Genomic DNA, 15,691 nt, shown 5'->3' with positions numbered 1-15,691 from the left:
TTCTTAGAACGAGGATTATGAGTTGATCAGACCCAGATTTGAACGATTATTCTAGTAATTGCCAGTCCACATCATTCTTGCGTGACATCAAAATGGCAATTGTCATTTTGTATAAGAATTGGACAGTTATATGTTGATAACAATCTTGTCTCGTGGCATAAAATGTTATAAAGTTGGACGTGACTTATGTCTCGATATTTAAGCGTTTGACTAGTCTTTGAGTTCACCAACTTATCCAATCTCTTTGATAGTGTTCGGTAGATTTCAAATTTTACCTTATGATCACATTCGTTTCTCTATAATAATCATTCGCTCTCTTATGAGTCGGATTTTTTTTTTTTATTTTTTATTTTTATAATGAGTATCAATTAACTTTTAATTGGAATTATATAAAAGTTGAAAATCAGATTTGTAATGTTTTTGGCCAGCTTAAACCAGCTATGCTCACAAATTTATACCAATGAAATTTTTCTGGAATATGATTTGTCACTACATCTTGACATCCTTCGTTAATTTGTGTTAATCTGTCGATAATTTTTATCGAAATTCTAACCAATTTGGAGTTCAAGTGCAAAATCAATGTTGAAGTTTTTTATATTATTTATTTATTATTATTTGTAATTGAAAATATTTTAAGAAATGATTAAGTACTAAATAAATGGTCAACGTATGTGCATTTTGAATTTCAATGATTAATACCATCCTATATATTTTATTGGGAAATTAAATTAAGGTATTTATTTATTAGATCGAAAATGGACTAAAGAATCACAGCTATGTCGCCATCCGGGTCCACCTAGAAGGAAAAAAAAATTTCCAACTCTTCCACGTTTTCTTTCTGTTTTAACTTCTTTTTGGGATCGTACATTAAAAATCGCAATTCCCAAAGTCCACAAAATCGTATTTTAAATTTTTAATTAATATCCACCCTCATATGGTAAAATTCGGACGAGGAAATAAATTCCCAAGATATTAAAAAAAAAAAAAAGGAGGGACACTTTCAAGCAAAGAACTTGACCGCAGAGTAGTAAAACTAAATGTTTCCCAAAAAAAAAAAGTAGTAAAACTAAAAAGCCAAAAACTTTATTTCTTAACAGTAAAGATTTTTGTCACGAGTTCACGACTCACGACTCTCCTACAAAAAACATAAAGCTTAAAAATTGTTTAAAATTGTTCCACGTGTCACGCAGTGTATGGATAGCAAAAAATCGTGAGTCACGTCGTACTCATTTCTTAATACTTCCAAGCCACAAACATCCCATCATTTACCAACCGCCTAAAATTCGATATCGAAAGAGAGAGAAAGACTAGTCAAGTCAACTAGAATATTATTTTTCATTTTTCATTTTTGTTTTTTTTTTTTAATTTTTAATTCTTTTTTTGCTTAATTATAATTTATTAAGATTTGTTGAGTTGTTGCCTCACTTTTCGGTTCAAATAGTAACCAAAGAGTTTTCAGGTTGTGTAGTACAACAACGTAATGTTTAGTTGTACTGAAAATACAATCACACGAATTACTTTGCAATTTGCAGTACATTCAATGAAAATAAATTCTCTCTCTCTGATATACCTCTAAATATTGAACATTGAATTTGAAACAAATGACCACACTCCGTGGCTTGTGCCTCTGATCAAAGTCCACCCCAGAGAGCCTTTTTACACAATAATATATCTCTATATATATATATACCTCTTCTTCATCTTCTTTTGTGTGCCCTCCAAAATAAATCTCTTATCTCACCCCAAACTCCAAAAGAAATATATTAAAAAAACCATTGACCAGACTCTTTAAACTTGCACAAAAACAAATGGCTATTCAGAGAGTCGAACCCAGAAATTGGAAGTCTTTTCAGTGACACAAAACTAACCCATTTCCAATCCACCAAGAAGAAGAAAATATATAGAGAGAGAGAGAGTATAAAAAAGGTAAAAAGATCAAATCTTTCTCATAAACACCCAATCAAATCCAACCATTTCAGGCGCTGAAAAGAGAAGAAAAAGAAATGGCGGTTTCGAACATAAACGGAAACGGGTCAACGGAGATACAGAGGTTTGACTTCGAGAGAGACGACGTGGAAGAGAGCGGCCGAGGAGGAATAGATGATGACGCAAGCAAGATCGAACACTGGACCAAACAGATAACGATTCGCGGGCTTTTCGCGAGCCTAGTCATCGGAACAATGTACAGCGTCATAGTCATGAAGCTAAACCTGACCACAGGTCTGGTTCCGAACCTGAACGTCTCGGCGGCTCTTCTCGCCTTCGTCTTCGTACGGTCGTGGACCAAGCTTCTACACAGAGCCGGAATTACCTCTAAGCCCTTCACGCGCCAAGAGAACACCGTGATTCAGACTTGCGCCGTCGCGTGCTACAGCATTGCCGTCGGAGGTAATTTCGTAATTATAGAAACAAAGACACCACCTTTTTTAATTTTTCTTTTCTAGGGTTTGTTTTGATTTGATTTGGGTTTTTTTTTTTTTTTATTTTGTAGGTGGGTTTGGTTCGTATTTGTTGGGGTTAAATACGAAGACTTACTTGCAAGCTGGGATCGACACGCCGGGAAATACAGCTGGCAGTACCAAAGAGCCTGGAATTGCTTGGATGACAGGCTTTCTCTTCGTTAGTTGCTTTGTTGGTCTCTTGGCCTTGGTTCCTCTAAGAAAGGTATTTATATGATTTGTTTTTGTTTCCCCTTTTTTGTTGGTGTAACTGTTTTTTGATCAATAAAGTTGGGTATGTGTGTGATTTGGTAAAGTAGAGTCATTTTTGTCACTTAAAAAAATATGGATTTAGAATATGAAAAAGTGCTTCTTTACAGTGATTATTGATTTATTTCTTATTGTTTTTCGTTTTTTATTTTGCAGATTATGATAATTGACTATAAATTAGCGTATCCTAGTGGGACTGCAACGGCTGTTCTCATCAATGGATTCCACACGCCCAAGGGAAACGTGATGGCCAAGTAAGTGAAAAAATTGGTGTTGTTTGAGGTTTAGTTAATAGAGGGAATTTTGAAATGACTAAAAAAAAAAAAAAAAACTTGTATTTAATTTCAGGAAGCAGGTAAAAGGGTTCATGAGATTCTTCTCAATTAGCTTTGTGTGGGGATTCTTTCAGTGGTTCTACACCGGCGGAGACAATTGCGGCTTCTCTCAGTTCCCGACTTTGGGGCTCCAAGCTTGGCGAAACTCGTACGCCAAAAATTAAAAGAACTCCTAGAAAACCGATAATTTCACGACTCGTTTATTGAATCTTTTTTTTTTTGGGTGCAGATTCTATTTTGATTTCAGCGCGACTTACGTTGGGGCGGGGATGATTTGCTCTCATCTTGTGAATTTGTCGTTGCTTCTCGGAGCGGTGCTCTCTTGGGGAGTCATGTGGCCTCTCATCCGGGGTCTCAAAGGAGAGTGGTTTCCTCAGACTTTGTCTGAAGGAAGTATGAAGAGTTTGACTGGTTACAAGGTATTGAATTTGAATATGAAACCAACACAAATCAATCCATTTCTTTTGAGAACTTCAACTTATGGATGTGCCTTTTTTTCTTCTTCTTCGTTTTTTCAGGTGTTTATCTCCATTGCTTTGATACTCGGAGATGGGCTCTATAATTTCGTCAAGATCATGTTTTTCACCGGCTTGAGCATCCATGCCAAGATGAAGAAAGACAAGGAGTTCAAAGCATGTAAGTCTTGTTAATTTTGAGACGAAACTCCGCTTTGCTAAATTCAACAACCGACTAATTCTTTTTTAAATCCTTAATGGATTCATTCATTTTTTTTTTTGCATTTTTGAAAGTCATTATTTTTGTTCTTGAAGTAATGAGATTCAGCCCGAGGTGTGAGGCCAAAAAACTAACATTTTGAGAGAGCATTTTTTAGAGTCCGACATCAAAATATTCGTTAAGAGAGTTACTCTTCAACTATTCCTTGTATGTTCACGCAGCAATGGTCGACCAAAGCGAGACTCTTGACGATCGCCGGAGAAACGAGCTCTTCGTGAAAGACCACATCCCGTTCTGGATCGCCTGCGTCGGCTACGTGTTCTTCTCGGTGATCTCGATCATCGTCATACCGATAATGTTCCCAGAGCTCAAGTGGTACTACGTCGTGGTCGCGTACACGCTCGCCCCGTCCCTCAGCTTCTGCAACGCGTACGGAGCCGGGCTCACCGACATGAACATGGCCTACAACTACGGGAAGGTTGCGCTCTTCGTCCTCGCCAGTCTGGCCGGGAACGACAACGGGATCGTGGCCGGGCTCGTCGGGTGCGGCCTCATCAAGTCCATCGTCTCGATATCCTCAGACTTGATGCACGATTTCAAGACGGGACATCTGACACTGACGTCCCCTCGGTCGATGCTGGTGAGCCAGGCGATCGGGACGGCCATCGGGTGCGTGGTCGCTCCGGTCACGTTCTTCCTCTTCTACAAGGCCTTCGACGTGGGAAACCCCGAAGGCGAGTACAAAGCACCGTACGCGCTGATCTATCGAAACATGGCGATCCTGGGGATCGAGGGCTTCTCGGCCCTTCCTTTGCACTGCCTCCAACTGTGCTACGCGTTTTTTGCGTTCGCGGTCGGGGCCAACCTCTTCCGTGACCTTGCGCCGAAGCGAATCGGGAAGTGGGTCCCGCTCCCGATGGCAATGGCCGTGCCGTTCCTCGTCGGGGCGTACTTTGCGATCGACATGTGCGTCGGAAGTCTTGTGGTTTTCTTGTGGCACAAGCTAGACCGGCCGGGCGCGTCCCTCATGATCCCGGCCGTCGCGTCGGGTTTGATATGCGGGGACGGGCTATGGATTCTTCCCTCTTCGATTCTCGCCCTTGCGAAGATTGGTCCTCCGATTTGTATGCGTTTCTTGTCGGCCAAGTAAACTATTTCGTCTTGCGAGGGAAAGTTTGGACTAGAAATTTAGGGTTTTAGACCTAAGTTATACGGGGGTTTACGGTAGAATAAGAGTGTTAGAGAGCGATTATATTTTAGCCGATTATTTATAAAACGAAAAAAAGGCATTATTTGAAAATGCCGTTACGTTCTAGGAATGTATCTAGTTTCTCATGTTAGAGCAAAAAAACTCTACTAGTCAAAGAAGCAAATCTCTAATGTGAAAAGGCATGTGATGAGAAATATCAAAGTCAATGAATAACAATATAGAGTCAATTTACGTGTTTGTACTCTCTTTGTCTCATTGCTACTAGGAATATATTTAGTTTCTCACGTTAGAGCAAAAAGCTCAAGAGGCCAAAGGGTTGAATCTCTAATGTAAAAAGGCAAGGCATACAATGAAAATTTCAGAGTCAATGAATAACAAACTCAGAGTCAATATTAATGTTGACATGTTGTACTCTCTTTGTCTTATTCTTGACTTTTCTCTTCAAGGGCCATTCGTGTCTACGGCTATGCTTTAAAGTAGTTCCAATTTCTTTTTGGTCCTTTGTTGATGATTGATATAGTAGTTTTATATGAGATAAGGTGATCGAAAAATAATTGAAGCAAATCAATTAATTTTTTTTTTTAGCTTATCTCTATCTCTTTTCTTCTAACCATCCTTATCTAAATCTCTATTCACATTTCCACTAGCCACTCACCATAGAATACCGTTTCTTTGTGCCGATAAAAAATCGAACGGAAATAATGTTATATAATATGTTTGATATATATATATATATATATATATATATATATATATATGTATCTTTCGATTTTTAAATTTGAAATTTATGCTAATTTATATTTTATAATATTCAATACTTTATTGTTTTTGCTCCAATATCATATCAAATACTCTCGTTAATTTCAATCTCAACGTATTTATACCCAATACATATATATATATATATATAATTGTATAAATAAACATATACATATGTATATATATATATATCGGTATAATTTTATATTCATAATATTTATATTTTTATTATTTTCTTTTTTTTATATTGATTTATATATTAAAGTTTTCTATTTACATATTTTGTATTAAAATTGTATAAAATGTAACAAGTTTATCAACTTGATCTAGTGGTAAAAACTTATGCACCCAAAGTGTAGGGTTTGAGTTTGAATCTCATTTAAGTATAATTCTCTCAATTTAAAAAAAACGAGGACATACTCCGAAAACGACAAAAAACGAAAAACGTCGACAAAATAAAAAAACTGTTTTTTATCGGCCGTTTTTGCTCTGACAGCGGCGCCGTCATCGATTTTCATCGAAATTTAAAATCTTGATCTAAATTACTAATTTGGCTGCTAGCAAAGAAGAAAAAAAAATCACAAATTTGGGTATTCAATGAACTTGATTCTTGAATGATAAGTGTCAAGTGGTCCAAGATATATCTCCCATCGCTATACATAGTAATTTTCAACGCCTAGAAGCTATAACATAACCTTTTATTTTTTTTGGATCGAAAAGAAGCTATAACATAACTTAGTTGGCCTTATCAAAATATGTGTATATATATATATATATATATATATATATATAATATATATATAGGTTATGTAAGCATCGTGTCGATCGTAGAACGTGGTGATACTCTATGTGAGAGCAATTACATAAATTCAACGATGATGACAAGAAACAATGTGTGTGTGTGTGTGTGTGCAATCAATGAAATGCAAACAAACAAATGTGGCGTGTGTATATAAAGTGATAAAACAATGTCAAAAGCTACTGGTTTCCTAATTCTAGAATGAAGTAGACATCTTTATAAAGTCTATATTCAATTGCCATGACATTATATTGGAATTTCTTTCCCTAAAATGCCTTAAATTTATATACCGGGCAAAGTTGTTAGTCCATATCTCATAGTCTAAAACCCTTTATAAAGTTTATTTTTCAAGAGAAGAAAAATGTTTTTCGAGGGAAGAGAATAAACATAAGTTATTTGCTAGATATGTGTGGTTTTCTTACTACGTTATATTTTGAACCACAGAGTGTTCCAATGTATATACATATTCATATTTTTTTTGTTACCGAAATATGTCAACGTTTTAAGTATTTTATTTTACCAAAAAAAAAAAGATGTGACAAATGTAATAAACTATTTTGTACCAAATTTATCCCTATTAATTAATTAATTAATTGTATTTATTTTCAAAATAAAAATATCAATTTTCTAATTAGTAAGATATTAATACCTGATTGAAAATTTGATTCTCTCTCTCTCTCTCTCTCTCTCTCTCTCTCTCTCTCTCTCTCTCTCTCTCTTTGGTGGAGTATCAGATCAAAACATGTAAATTTCGCGAATCGGTAGTGATTTTTGAGTGAAAACGGGCAAATGATTTTAGCCAACTTTTGCTGTTTCAAGCTCCAAAACGGTGTTTTTTTTCGTTCCGGCAGTTTTCCTATTTGTTTTTATTTCCATATTTTTTTTCAAAAAATTAGAGAATTTATTTACTTTCTTGTAGTAATAATTTGAAAATTTTGGGTGTGGTGGAGATCTTGTCCATAGAAACTCTCTATTCCTCAACTTTGGCAACGACGACCGGAACAAAGCGTATAGAGGATGCCCATGACAAGGAAGGTCGGGTGCTGGTCAGCGATGCAGTGGTGGCCCTGAAGTGGATGTAGGATGTCCGTCAATGTGAAGAAATCGGTGTTGATCAGACGCATGTGGAAGAGATCGATGTTGCTCATCCATCAATTCTAAATATATTTAATTTTTATTCCAGATGCGTTTATTAGTGCCCTTTTTCATACTTTCTCGGGTTTTACTTATAAATCTTGTATAGTTAATTACAATAAAATTTTCGTTAATAACCTTCAATTATTATTAATGTGGTTGTCTTTATGTTTTTATTTGAGATTCTGCACAATTAATAATCGTTAACTAGTGTTAATCGGTGTTCTTCTTCATCGTCTTCTTATGGACTTTTTCCATTGATTTTTTTTATCGTTTTGATGGACACTAATAATATACATGTATTAGGAAGACAGTTACCTAAATTGCGAGAGTGTAATCATCACCTTTAATTTTTTAAATTTCTGAAAAAATGAATAAAGTAAAATGTGCGATTTTCAAGGAGAGGACAAAATTGATATTTTTACACGCTTAAAATCTTGCCACATCAGCAAATGAAGTTTTTGTTAAAACTTATGAAGTATGGGTTTAATTGAAATTTCAACGTTTTTATTTGGCTACATTGTTAGAGTGCCAAAATAAAATTTTGTAGACATGCTATTTTTAAGATTAATTTTAACCAAGCTACAATTCCCACATTAAATAGAAATTAATAAAACCCATGACTACAACTCTTGGGCTTAATGGCCTACCCCACCCGTGTTGTAATAACAGGCCAGCTAATAAAGCTTTAAGCCCAAAATAGCGATCAGAAAGTCCACGTCATCAAAACGACTGGGCTTACTATTTAGCCCATTTAATTCCACCGTCGTTTCAGACCAAAATCCTGAATTTACGAAAAGACCCTGTGGATACAAATAAACGACCGCATTACGCAAAGGCTGTTTCTGTAAATCGACCCAAACATCTAAATAATTACTTAATAAGATATTAAAAAAAAAAAACAAAGAAAATAAAAAGAAATCCCTTGATCTTCCTACACAATCAAGCCTACAATCGTCTCTTCTTCTTCCGCTTCTTCTTTGGAAGGTCTTCGAATTTCCCCAATACGTAATCTGAGACGAAGAAGAGTTCGTTAATCGTCGGAATGGGAGGTTCAACGGAGACAAAGTTTCTTCAAGAGCTGGTTCTTTACGCGGCGAGCGCTGCGCTGAGTTGCTTGGTCCTTTTCGCCGGACTCCGACACTTGGACCCGAACCGAGAGGCCTCGAAGAAAGCCCTAGAGCACAAAAAGGAGATTTCCAAGCGATTAGGTCGTCCTCTCATTCACACCACTCCTTACGAGGTACGTTTCAAATTTTTTTCCCCGTTGATTAAAGTTTCTGTTTTTGGGGATTTTTTGCGGTTATTAGGGATAAGGATGATCAAAATCTAAGCGTAGTGGTTTATTCACTTAGTGTTTGTAATTGTAGGGTTTGTTTCGTTATTTGTTCAGAATATTGTGTAGGTTTTGTTTTCTTTTTCTGATTAGGGGTTTGATTGTGGAAACTGTACAGCGTTCTGTTGAACCGTTTTACAGTTTTGCTGCTCAATTGGAAACAAATAAAGTCTTCTTAAATCTCCACAAAAGTATATAACTAGAAAGCACTGAGCTTTAATCTTTCAAACAAATAACTGTTTGTTAATTTTTATGCTTTAGAAAAGGACTAAAAGATTCCCTTTTGTTAGCATTTTCAATATAACGATGGAAGTGGATATTGTGTCGAAGATTGGTGTGGAGTTAGTTTGGTGGTAAAAATTGATTTATTTTCCTTTTATTTTTATTTCGTATCTATAACAGGACGTTATCGCGTGTGACGTGATTAACCCGGATCACATCGAGATCGAGTTTGACTCGATCGGTGGATTAGATGCGATCAAGCAAGCACTGTATGAACTGGTGATTCTTCCCTTACGGAGGCCTGAGCTCTTTTCTTATGGAAAGCTTCTCGGTCCGCAAAAAGGGGTTTTGTTGTACGGACCTCCTGGTACTGGAAAGACCATGCTTGCCAAAGCCATCGCAAAAGAATCCGGAGCCGTTTTCATCAACGTGAGGATTTCGAATCTCATGAGTAAATGGTTCGGTGATGCACAGAAACTAGGTGAGTTTCTTGTTTAGAAATCTTTGGTGGCTAATCTTTTTGAAACGTGTTCATTCAATCCGAGAGAGAATAATGTACAAAACTTGACTTAATAGTCCCTTAAATATCATGCGATTTGCATTTTTTGTCCCGTAACTAGAACGAAATGGTCTTCAACCAATTGATTATGTAGCGTTTGAGTGTTTTTCATGAAATAAATTAATTTTTTTTTTATTAAATTCAACAGCATAAACGACACTAAACATATGTACAAATTTATAATTAAAAAAGTACAATGAAGACAACATCTTTTTTCATTTTGTATAGTATCTTAAAAAAAAAAATCTTACTCTTAGAATCATAAGTGTTTAACTTTTAAATAGTATTTCAGTATATTATTAATCATTAGTTTTGTTTAAACTCATAGCAACTTACTTGTCTGTTACTAAATTTTAAGCGGTTTCGGTGTTTAATATCTTACAAAAATGTTATCTTCTTTTTTAATGTATATAAAATGACTAAAATCCTATAAAATTAATAATTCGTATCTGATTTTTTTAATTACTGTTTTGGCACCAAATTACTCGCATTATAGTTTGCGATAAGAGCCTATTTTCTGTTAAAGTAAAGTTACGGATAAAATCATATGGTTTTGATCTTGAATCCACACATTGCTACAGTCGCTGCGGTCTTTAGCTTGGCGTATAAACTCCAACCTGCTATCATCTTCATCGATGAAGTTGACAGTTTCTTGGGCCAGCGACGCAACACCGATCACGAAGCGATGACAAACATGAAGACTGAGTTCATGGCTTTATGGGACGGTTTCACTACAGATCGTGAGTCTTTTTTTTTCTTCTTTTCTGTTTATGTATATTACCTATTTATGTTTATTCTATTTCTTTTCCTGAGAAGTAAACTTTCTGGTTGCATATTGTTTTAAGGGTCCATTAGATAAATAGCCACGTTTTCAGTTTGACATTGCTGAATAGCTAACGTAATAGCCACTTCCATTTATTAGGCCACACCATATTTATGGATATTTACCTAAGATTTACGAAACGTTGGCTATACAGCAATTCCAAATGTTTTAGTTGGCTATTTACCTAATTTTTTGTTGTTTTAATCAGAGAATGCTCGGGTTATGGTTCTTGCCGCAACCAATCGTCCGTCGGAACTCGATGAAGCCATTCTCCGGCGGCTTCCTCAGGCCTTTGAGATCGGAATACCCGACAGCAAGGAGAGAGCCGCGATACTGAAGGTGATTCTGAGGGGAGAGAAGGTCGAAGAGAGAATCGATTACGACTATGTGGCGAGATTGTGTGAGGGTTACACGGGTTCTGATCTTCTTGAACTTTGCAAGAAAGCAGCTTATTTTCCCATCAGAGAATTGTTGGACCTAGAGAAAACGGGGAAACGAGCTTCTGTGAGTATACCATTTTTTTATTATTTATTTTTTCTGATGATTTCTTCCCTTTGACATATGCATTACTCATATTTAATCAAAGGGATTTATAGTGAAAACTACCAATACTTTAGGCGTTCTGTACATTTATAATACCCATTTGTTTTTTTAAAACGCATATCGTTGACACAAAAGTTATATCCGTGGTAGAGACTGTCGTAAATGAGACTAATCTATTTTCTTGGTGTAATATTCAATTAATAATAGGATTCTTAAAAATATGATAATTTTTTTCTTAAAAAGTGGGAACAAGCCTAATTAGGAGATTTTCAAATTATGTTTTTTTTTTTTTTTTTTTTTTTTCCTTTTCTTTTCATACTTGCAATTAGACATTGCGGAAAACTCCACGACTAGAATAAGCTAATACATGAATGAATTTATATCTATATGAATATTGTGTTCTTATTATTATTATTATTGTCTATCGTTACAGGATCCGAGACCTCTTTCGCAGGCAGACTTGGAAAGAGTGTTGTCGACATCACGGAAGACAAAGGTCGCGGCAAGTGAGTACAGCGGATTGATGTCTGAGTCTTCAGGGTGGCCGATGAGCAGCGATGCGGGGGATAATCCTGTTCAAGCCGCCATTAATGAGATCTCCAAAATATTCGCTGCTTCTCATGTCTTGAGTCGTCCACCAGATTCTTCTTCCCCGGACGACCAGTAAAGTCGACTCACATGTTTTCAACTTTTTTTTTCCCCTCTTATTCGTTTTGACACTATATATATATATACTATTTTCTAGTTGTAACACTTAGTCACTTTCTTAGTTTGTTATCTTTAATTCAGAGCTTGCAATACACCTTGATATTTATATATAATATTAATTGGTGTGGCATCGTTGTTGTTGTGCCTACATACTTACTAAGTTTGTCAACAACATTGTTGAGTTAACATCACATGGTAAGCCATCAATTTTTTATTTTTATTTTTTATATTTTTTATTTTCGGTGCAGATAGGTTAAATGATTAAAGATCATTTAAGATACAAGCTGGCAAGTTTTTGATTGAGGCTCTTTAATTGCTTGGAGCGAATCAAAAGCTGGCCAAATAAAGTTTTTTTGCTTATCATTATTGATTGTTATGGTCCTTTATGAAAAAAAAAACATATTTTGCAGCGTCTCTCAGGTACAACTACGACTTTTATTACATAAATCAGGACCACAAACAAGTTCTTCACCAAAACCAGCTGTTTGTCTTTGGGAAGAAATAAAGTTGTAGAACAAATAGTTGGATTTTAGAATTGAAAAGAGAGGATTTGAAAGCAAAATGTCATTGAAACATGTTTTATGACTTTCCAACTAGAAGAAGAGACCATATGTTTTCAACAGAGTGGGGCTTTGATGATAAATAACCACTCACTTGAAAGCACTTTCTTATATTTCACTCGGTAAATGAATTTTTTTTTTAATATTAATTTTTTTTTTATGGGATATATGTGTCTTTGGAATGAACTACCGCTAAGATTTTTTTGTACTCTTTCTGGGAACTGAACTATCAAATCTATTTAATATTGGTGTATAGATCACAAAGATAGTTATGGATGAGATTTACATTCTATGGCCGAATATGAGTCCCTGGTTTTTGTGATAATAATACACCAAAGATTGCTTGGTTAACAAGCCCCACATTTCTCGTGGGTGTAATATTAACGAAGTATGAATTTTAAAAGGATAAAACGACTAATTTTTTTTACACAAAGTCAAAACTTATGAGCAAAGCCATTGACTATTTTTTGTGTTCCAAGCGTGTTCTTCACGGTTAAAGTTTCACTTGGGAAAATGCATGTTTACTTGATCAAGGTCAAGTGCTACATAAAATGACAAATATAAGTATATAATAAATTAAGAAATGAACTTCTCTCTAATATCCTCTGTTCCTATCACTTTTGGTCAGCTTTCACGTACGAGGCAAATTTTTATTAGACAATTTTTTTATTGGCATAATGGTATCTCATTGTAAATAGATTCCATGCCTACGCATTAAAGTTCAATAAAGGCTGCGTGGCAGCAATACTTGTTAAAAATTTGGTGAGCGTTAGGCTTATATAATTAATGACACGTCAAGCCACGAATATATTTAATTTCATTTAGGTATATGTATTTTATCTTGAGAATTTTCCAACATTCTATTTCTTCCCTTTTTAATTCACACTTGTATTAAGATAATACAAAAAAAATTGTGACAATCGTACGTACGTGCTAAATTGCCAAACTATCGCAAGACTACAAAATCTTTTGCACAAATTATGCAATACTAATGATAATTTAATACTAAACAATTCGCACAAATCCAGCGCCGTTTGCACCAAATCAAATTCGATCGACGATCCACCAATACACCATAATAGCCGATTATCTTTTCAGAATACGCACAATTATCACAGCACAATTACTCAACCAAACAAATAATAATAATTTTTATGATTTAAAAAAAAAACAATAAAGTGAGAAGGGATAAATATAGAATATAGGTCATTTGATGATCCTAAAGGTCCACAACAAATAAAACAGAGCTTACATGTGTAACGGACTGAAATAAAATAATATTCGGATAATAAGCTTTTATTAAATAATTATAAAAAAATAGTAAATATAAGCGGCTCATCATTCATTGCTATTTGCTGACGAGTAATTTATTTATATTTTATGGGTCCAATTCCATCCAATCCATAATATATACTATCGCCAGTCATACATTCACAGCCTGAAACCAAAAACCATCTTCCTCTCATTTTCTCTTCCTTCTCAAAAGTGTACACACATACACATTATATATTATATATAATTCATAAATAAATATGTATAGGCCACCGAATATCTTTGACATAAGCAACCACATTTTGGCCATCGAATCCACAGCCATGGCTTTGCTCTTCTACTCGTTGCTCTCTTTGGGCTTCGCTTTGTTGATCGTCAGAATCTTCTCGAAGACTAACCTGATTCTGATTCTGGTCCGATCATGGCGGTCTTTCACCGACTTCTTCCACTTGTACCAGCTCTACAAAGTCTCTCAATTCGCCGACGATAACGAGTTCCAAGAGAATCGCCTGTACCGCCAAGTCTCTGCTTATCTCGCCTCTCTCTCCTCCGCCGAGGACTCCGACCTCGTCGACCTCGTCTCCGGCCAGACCTCCGGCGACGTTTTCTTCCGCCTCGCCGGCGGCGAGACCGTCCGCGACGAGTTCCTCGGCGCCAGGCTTCACTGGACGAGCCATTCTCCGGCGGATAACGGCGGTGCTAGGGCTTTCGTGCTCCGAATCCGCCGGAACGATCGCCGGAGAGTATTCCGGCAGTATCTCCAGCGGATCCAGACCGTCGGAGACGAAATCAGGTTTCACGTGGTCTCCGGTGAAAGGCGGTGGATTCCGGTTCCGTTCTCGAATCCGGCGAGCTTCGAAACGGTCGTCGTGGAGCCGGAGATCAAGTCCAGAGTCGTCTCCGATCTCGAGCTTTTCCTGAAATCCAGGCAATACTACCAGCGAATCGGCCGAGTCTGGCGGCGGAGCTACCTCCTCTCCGGCGCCTCCGGAACCGGAAAAACCAGCTTCGCCGCCGCCATGGCTAAGTTCCTCCGCTACGACGTCTACAATCTCGAAGTCACCGGCGATCACTCCGACCTCAAGGCTCTCATTTTACAAACCACGCCGAGATCGGTAATCGTCGTCGAAGATATCGGCCGTTTACTTTCCGCCGGAAACTCTTCCCCGGCGAGCCTCGCGGCGGTTGTGAGCTTCATGGACGGGATAATCTCGTGCTGCGGAGAGGAAAGAATTGTAGTCTTCACGATAAACGGCCAAGATAAGGAGAGACTCGATCGGACGGTCATGAGACCAGGTCTCATCGACGTTAAGGTGCACCTTCCCTTATGCGACAACTTCTCAGCCTTCAAAAACCTGGCGAGCACTTACTTGGGCCTCAAGGAACACAAGCTGTTCCCTCAAGTGGAGGAGATCTTTCAAACCGGTGGACCGGGTTTTCTGAGCCCGGCCCACATTGGGGAAATAATGCTGTCGAACCGGGGCTCGCCGAGCCGGGCCTTGAAATCCATCATCTCGGCGCTACAAACCGGGTCGGGTCGACTGAGCAACAGCAATTCTGGTCGTTCCGTGGATGAATCGACCGGCTCAGTTTTTAGCCGCGAAGGAATCCCAACTGTCAAAGAGTTTCGGAAGCTTTATGGGCTTTTGAAAATGGGCAGTCGAAGGAAGGAAGAGCCCATTTCGGAATCGGGTTCGGGTCACAAAGAAGGATTGAGACAATTGTCATGATTCAATCTAAACAAGGATAATGTAGATTGTAGAATATTTTTCGGAAGAAAAATATAGGCATACGCAGATTGTTTATTTTTACTTCAAATTTTTAATTTATTTTTTCCACGCAGTATTTCTCATTTCTGACATATCTGTTTTTGTAATTAGTTCTAGGATAGATTAATGGAATTTCCTCTGATCTCTTGTCTCGATAACAAATTTTTCCTTCATTTCGAAAAATCACAAAAAAACTTCTGAACTCTGGTTTTGGCGATTTTTGCCCTTTCCGTCAACATTTTTCAGTTAATATCCATAATTTGTGCACGTTTTAGTCAT

At 36.9% G+C, this 15,691-nt stretch overlaps 2 protein-coding genes and 1 pseudogene across 2 annotated transcripts; all 3 read left to right on the top strand.

Moving 5' to 3' along the window:
• The first annotated feature begins 1,552 nt into the window (after positions 1–1,552).
• Positions 1,553–5,165, top strand: LOC149380441 (metal-nicotianamine transporter YSL3-like). The gene is made up of 7 exons (XM_089602559.1): positions 1,553–2,388; positions 2,492–2,664; positions 2,865–2,962; positions 3,057–3,191; positions 3,273–3,462; positions 3,562–3,679; positions 3,940–5,165. Exons 1-7 carry the CDS (start codon positions 2,004–2,006, stop codon positions 4,866–4,868), a joined length of 2,028 nt encoding a protein of 675 aa, XP_089458685.1. The 5' UTR covers positions 1,553–2,003; the 3' UTR covers positions 4,869–5,165.
• A 3,363-nt stretch (positions 5,166–8,528) lies between these two features.
• On the top strand, positions 8,529–11,967 carry LOC149380440 (uncharacterized). Its single transcript, XM_089604249.1, has 5 exons — positions 8,529–8,863; positions 9,359–9,659; positions 10,319–10,477; positions 10,769–11,064; positions 11,537–11,967. The coding sequence occupies exons 1-5, from the start codon at positions 8,666–8,668 to the stop codon at positions 11,768–11,770; spliced, it is 1,188 nt and encodes a 395-aa protein (XP_089460375.1). The 5' UTR covers positions 8,529–8,665; the 3' UTR covers positions 11,771–11,967.
• A 1,768-nt stretch (positions 11,968–13,735) lies between these two features.
• Positions 13,736–15,554, top strand: LOC149380439 (AAA-ATPase At2g46620 pseudogene; annotated as a pseudogene).
• The last annotated feature ends 137 nt before the right edge of the window (positions 15,555–15,691 follow it).

Source organism: Urtica dioica, chromosome 12 (assembly GCF_054948205.1).
Source record: "Urtica dioica subsp. dioica isolate 48M chromosome 12, U.dioica_male_clone48M_v1_H2, whole genome shotgun sequence".
NCBI classification, from domain to species: Eukaryota; Viridiplantae; Streptophyta; class Magnoliopsida; order Rosales; family Urticaceae; genus Urtica; species Urtica dioica.
This window is presented reverse-complemented; position numbering and strand designations above follow the sequence as displayed.